General features: G+C 44.9%; 1 protein-coding gene across 1 annotated transcript; it reads right to left on the bottom strand.

Moving 5' to 3' along the window:
* Positions 1–2,558: 2,558 nt before the first annotated feature.
* LOC146184987 (endothelin-converting enzyme 1-like) lies at positions 2,559–5,354 on the bottom strand. Its single transcript, XM_084605458.1, has 2 exons — positions 5,238–5,354; positions 2,559–3,815 (listed from the first exon to the last, which is right to left on the bottom strand). The coding sequence occupies exons 1-2, from the start codon at positions 5,352–5,354 to the stop codon at positions 2,568–2,570; spliced, it is 1,365 nt and encodes a 454-aa protein (XP_084461584.1). The 3' UTR covers positions 2,559–2,567.
* Positions 5,355–6,442: the final 1,088 nt, after the last annotated feature.

Raw genomic sequence — 6,442 nt, 5'->3', positions numbered from 1 at the left:
ATATGGCTATCTAAAATTTTGTTTAGACGATAGTTTGGTTTGATGTGCATCACTGGGGAACAGCGCAACAAAGGCGGGTTCGTCCTATAGTCCCCCCTTTGTTGCGCTGTTTCCAAATATGGATGATAGGGTCGTCGTTTACTGATTGATATATGGCTAGTTGATATTGGCCAATGTTTACCTGTTGATCAGACATATCCTTAGGGTGAAAAAGACAAGGACGATGAAAAGAATGATAATGGTGATGAAATATTTTACTAAAAGCAGGCGAGTATACTACCTCATCGATCTTAGGCCCTTATGACTGTAACCAGACCCAGTTTCAATGCTCGGAGAGCTTCTATTTCAATTTCTGAGGTTACTACTTAGTTTACTGCAGTAAAGCACTCATCAGATGAAAAAAATAAAAATATCATAGGGCCGATTTATTGCGGAAGGAAAGGCTACTACGAGCAAGACGAATTGATAGTTGGCCAAGAGCTGCTGCCCATAGAGAGGGGTGGTGCGATGGATGAATTAATTCGACTGCCAATCCTCCCCCAAATGTAAGACACCCTCCAAATCAAAATTCATTCGAATGACTTTTATCCTGGTGCGATCACAGTGGTGCCCATTGCGTCCAGAGCGCACAGGGTGCACACCCACATCACAGTGGCCGCACATTCGTTGTACATGGAGTATAGACAAAGGTCGTTCATGGCTAAGAAGTAAACGTGTGCGAATTGTAATTTTTCAAAACGGAAGGGAGTACGAATAGTGCAGCTTCATTATCAACACAAATAGGGAAGCTCTATACAACCACCTAATACGAGTAGTACAGCTGAAAGCCAAAATTTATTATGAATCTAATATTTTTGCGTATATTCCCTACTTGTGAATATTTGCACAAAGCGAATCGTATAGTGTAACAGCCAAGCACATTCGGCTGCGGTATGGTGTGGTGCTATATACTGTGCAATAGTTACAGCTGCTATCAAACAACGTAGTTCCCTATCTCCACTAGGGGCTAACCAATAAGAAATAAGTCCCAGACTAGAGACCTCACCGCACATCCCGCTCCCTTATCTCTAATAACGCTTTTCAGGGAGTCATTCAGAGGTCAGCATGTTAGCTCTATGAAAAATCATGTCATCCACATAATGAAATGACCTCATACTGCAGGTGATGATAAGGAGAAGAGGTAAACGCAGTATAGTGTTGTAATTCAAGACGACAGCTAATAAAACTACAGCGCCACATCCCTGTAGATGAAATGGGTGAGGGCTACGCATGATTCATGGGTTCTAAAATCGGCCATCAAAGCAGAATTTACTAAACCTGCCAAAGCCCTGCTACACACGCCCAGCCTTGGAGACCATACATGAGCGTTATGCGCGCCGCCACACGAATGGTTTGCGTCGGGGCGTTGAATTCCACGCGCACCGATCAAGTCAGCATGCTGAACAACGTCAGAGTGGGCCAGCTTAGAAAACCGTGATAAAAAAAAAAGGACTTTGGTATGCCTTTCGAAGTTCATGAAAAATATTAGACATTTCTTTAATAAGCATATTCCACTCGTTTCGAACATTTTTGAACATGCAATATGTCAATCATAAGCGAATCGAATGGGTGGATGCTTGAGTGACTATTCGAAATCTGGATTTTGAATTCGGCTATCCAAAAAACAAAGCAAAACCTCAACTTTTTGCTATTTACTCTCACCTGCGTCGCTGAAGCAGCTCACTGCACTGCGAACGGCGCTCCTGACATCGAGTATACACGGAGCGAACGTGTTTTTTTTTTTTGTTTTTTTTTTGGTTTAGATTGAGTTGTTGCAGATGATCTTTTCATTTTTAAAAAATGCTTTTATTCACTGGAATGCTGCCCTCGGACACGTATAAAGCTCCTCCGGTCAGTTCCGAACTTTAAATCAAGCAGCGCTGAACAATCTTCCCTTGTCAATAGAATCAAGACTGGAAGAGTGCTGACCCCCCCTCCTGAAAGCTATAAAGCATGCCCAAAAGTGCCCGATAGCTGCTGTCCCACTTGGGATTCCGTAATAAACTTTCAACTTCCACGAAGAGTGAAGACAGGGAATGAGGACTGAAGACATTTATCATTCACCACAAATATCAAAGAAATCAAACTAATACATTTGATAAATTGAAAACTTGCAATTAAAGCATCTTCTTCCGAGGTTTACGGAGATCCATGAGCCATGAAGAGGAGAAAGATGTGTCACCAGAATGCCTTGTATCACGTGTTTAAGGATCACAACATAAGGTGAAAGTCGTTACTATCCAATAAGCCATTTGACAAGCATATATAATTTAAATCATAACAGTCGCTATCAGCGTACTGGCGCCTGTCACTCATCTCGGTGGCAAAACGTTGTACAAATAACGCTGACAGCATTCGTTAGCAACAATTATCTCTATTTTACGTGGCAATGTATATGTAGTTACTAATAGGTTACTAACAGGTGCGCAAATATTTTTTGTCTCCGAACGATAAGGATTAGCATAATAAATCTAAGAATGAAATCAGTGTACGTGTCCATAACGCTGTCAGGGGGGCGCATTTGTTTATCACATGGTGTCGCAGCGGCTGTGCGGGTTCATGGCTTTCCCGGGGCCGCACTCAAACGCCTGCGCAAACTCCGGCATGTTGAGCAGGGGCACATTGCAGCGGAGTCGTGGAGGCGAGTACCTGCCGGCACTCTGCTTCACCTCGCCGGAGCACCACTTGAAGCAGCTGCTGGCGAAGAACAGTTGTTCGTCGTTGAAGCGGGCAAGGCCCGGCGGCACCGTGCCACGCGACTGCACTGTAGCCCTGAACGCCCGATACGCCTTGAGCATGCCCCCGCTGTCCGCGAAGTTCTCGGACAGGGCCTGCTCCCCGAAGTTGGCTCCGCCGGCGGACCAGGGTATCTCGTTATACAGGCGGCGCAGGCATCGCAACTTCGCCACGAACATCTCTTGCGAGGCCGGAGTCCACCAGTTGTGCCGCAGGCCGTCGCGGCCGTACAGACCGAGGTCCGGGTCGAAAGCGTGAGTCATCTCGTGGCCCACGACGTGCCCAAGGCTGCCGTAGTTGTAGGACGTCGGGTAGCCGGCGACGAAGAAAGGGGGATATAGGATGGCCGCCGGGATAACCATCACGTGGTACACAGGCAGGTAGAACGCGTTGACTAGCGTCAGCGGCACGCTCACTTCATTTCCGGACTGCGCTGAGCCGTTGACGCGCATAAACTTCTTGGCGTGGCGGAGCTCCGCCGAGCGCACCGCTAGTGCCATATCCAGGTACGAGCCACTAAGGGCAGGTACGTACGGGTAGAGACGCCTCAGGGCGTCCTCTTGGGACAGCCTGTCGGGGCTGCCCACGATGGCGTGCAGTGTGGTCAGCTTTTCCAGAGCGCCGCGTTTAGTCTCGTCATCCATCCACGACAGCGAGGCCATGGTTGAGTTGGCCATGGTGCGAATGTGTTCGAGGATGTCGCCCGCGTTGCGCACGGAGTCCCCCGGCAGCCAGCGTCGATTGAAGACTCGCGCGAAGGCGAAGGGCATCACCGCGTCGCTGTCCATGTAGCAGCGGCCGATCATGTAGCCCAGCGTGGTAGTATCGGCGCTGGGCTCAGTGGCGAACTGGGCATACGTCAGCGGATACGACGTCATGCTCGCCAGGTGCCGCGCAGCATGCCACGTAACGTAGGAAAGCAAGCCCGTGGTGTCCTCTACGTTGCCGACGAGAAGCCCCAAGAGCCGCAGAAGACGTCGGTTCATGACGAAGATCTCGTCGTTCAGGCCCATTCGCACGGGCAAGTGCCGGTTGATGACCTAGAGGTAATTTTAGTCCATACTTGTTTCGTCGCGCTCAAAATTACGCGTAACATATATAACGGCTTGCCGGAACTGATCCACGCTAGCCAATCGGTTCATATGACACAAACCTGGACGATGAAACTTAGCGAATACAACGGTAACTCTGATCTGCAATAGTTTGCACATTTTTTGAAGGAAATTGCTCTGCACCCAAAACATATAACATATGTTATCGAAAAGAAAGAGAATGCGCAGGTGGCCATAAGATATGGTGCGACAAATTTACGGCATAAGTAGTGGTTGTACATTTCACATTTGCATTGATATCTTCCGATTCCGAAGAATGCGCAGGCGGCGACAAATCTACGGTATATATAAGTAGTTGTGCTTTTCGCCTTTGCATTTATCGTCTTCCTATTCCATCCTTGAATTTAATTTCGCAGTCTGGTTTGGCGGGCTTTTGGTGCTAGCAGGCAAGATATAAATGAGATACACATGAGTTTAGCGGCCCCCGAGTAGGCATTCCTCCCTCCAACATGTATACGGAGACAGCATATCTTTCATCGAAATGAAGATTAGCTTTTGTAAGGCTGTATTGATGTCATTTACTAATAAAACTTTCCCGTCCTTTTTCAGCTGCGAATTTAGTGATAATCACCTTCAACGCGTTTTTGAATATAGGTATCGTGGTCTCATTTTCCCCGCTAACCTGTCCTGGCTGTTTGCGTCGTATTAAACTAGGCTGTTTGCGTCGTATACGCTGTCTAATTCTCCGTGCGACACTAAACTACTATTGTATAAAACACTTTCCGCCCCATACTTCCCTACGCTAGCATAATCTTGAATCCGTATACAAGCAACTCGAAATATACAGAGTTGAAGCCGTCCAAAAAAAGCCATTAGATTTTAACCGCCGTTATGACTTTAGTTTTTATTGTAAGCCATGTCTTCAGTTAACCTAACATCTCTCGCTGAACAATGGTGCGTCAACTCTTTAAAAAACTTTCATGGCTTTATTCACTCGTTCTGTCACCTCTTTAGTAACATATATCACCTTCGCTAAACTATCTTCTAATAGGAGATATAACACGCTAAACGTTACACCCTTTTATACGCGTATACAAACACTTTCAAACAGTATTTTCCCCCAAACAATTCAATTTTGGAATTCACTGCCAGGTGCCGATCGTTCCCTTCTACTAAACGAATTTTTGTCTGTGCTTCAATATCATCGTCCCTAACCTTTTTTGCGGTACATCTTTGTTGCTGTATTTGTTTATGGTCTTGAAATGTATCATATTCCCACTTCTGCTATAGCCCCATTGGGGATGCGGTACGCGAAAATAAATCAATTCATTAATAAATTGTACTGATGATTCACTAAAATAAAATTTCATATCATTCGCAGCTGCAAATGATACACGGAATAGTGCGAACCTGGAGCCACTCTGCAGAGGAGAGGTAAGGTCCCGTGATGAAGTCCATCTCCTCAATGACCACGTATACCAGGTCGGCGTCGGGCCGCGAATCCATCATAGAGGGCACCATGGTCATCAACACATGGTTATCCAGCTGAAGAATCTGCACATACAGCATTCCGGGCAGCTCTTCTCAGACAGCCCGAATAAACACCAATACATGGCCATAAAGTCATGCGTAAGCAGCATAGGGGATCAAATATGCGAAGGAGTTTCTTTAAACGACACTTGGTTGCCGAGGAACAACAAAAAAGCAAACAAGTTCCCTCACGTAGTGCAATACCCCCTTAAGGCAGTGCTGAAAATTTTTCGGATATATTTATATTTCACGCAGTTAATAAAGACGCGTACTAATGTTTTTTTTAAAGCTCAATACTAACAACCATGCTTAGAATAGTGCAGCCTTTTTTTCTTTTACAATACTTTCTTTATGGGCGCACTTTAGGCTCAAATGAATCTCCTGTAAAAACCCAATGCCGCTTGAAAAACATACTTCAAGCATTCCTTCAGCGGTTAGATTCGGCTACGATATAGTAAGCTATAATTTATACAGCTCGGTCGATCGAAAAGTAGTAGTAGTAGTAGTAGTAGTAGTAGTAGTAGTAGTAGTAGTAGTAGTAGTAGTAGTAGTAGTAATAGTAGTAGTAGTAGTAGTAGTAGTAGTAGCACTAGTAGTAATAGCAACAGCAGTAGCAGTAGTCGTAGTAGTAGCACTAGTAGTAATAGCAACAGCAGTAGCAGTAGCAGTAGTGGTAGTAGTAGCAGCAGCAGAAATAGTATCAACATCACCAACAGCTGTAGCAGAGCAGTAGCAGTAGTATAGTAGCCGGAAAAAATCGAGGGCTGCATAAAAAATCATCATTTGTGGTTCTAGGGATTGATGATTGGTGCATGATAGGCGACGATGAGTTAATAGAATCATTGTAATTAATTAGTTGATGAATTAAAGAAACGAAAAAATTGGAAAAAAGAGCTTCAAATGCGTCATAGAGCTCCGAATGAAAAGCGAATGCTTGATGATGCTCACTAGAAATATTTAGAGCGTTTAATTGATCAATTAATTCATTGAAATAATTAAAAATGATAATTTAGAAAAGGGAGATCAAATTTCCCAAAATGCTCAAAATGAAAAGCAAATTCTTGATGATGCTAATAAAGAAAATT

The sequence above is a fragment of the Amblyomma maculatum genome, chromosome 6, assembly GCF_055883805.1.
Source record: "Amblyomma maculatum isolate TAMU_Amacu chromosome 6, ASM5588380v1, whole genome shotgun sequence".
Classification (NCBI taxonomy): domain Eukaryota; kingdom Metazoa; phylum Arthropoda; class Arachnida; order Ixodida; family Ixodidae; genus Amblyomma; species Amblyomma maculatum.
This window is presented reverse-complemented; position numbering and strand designations above follow the sequence as displayed.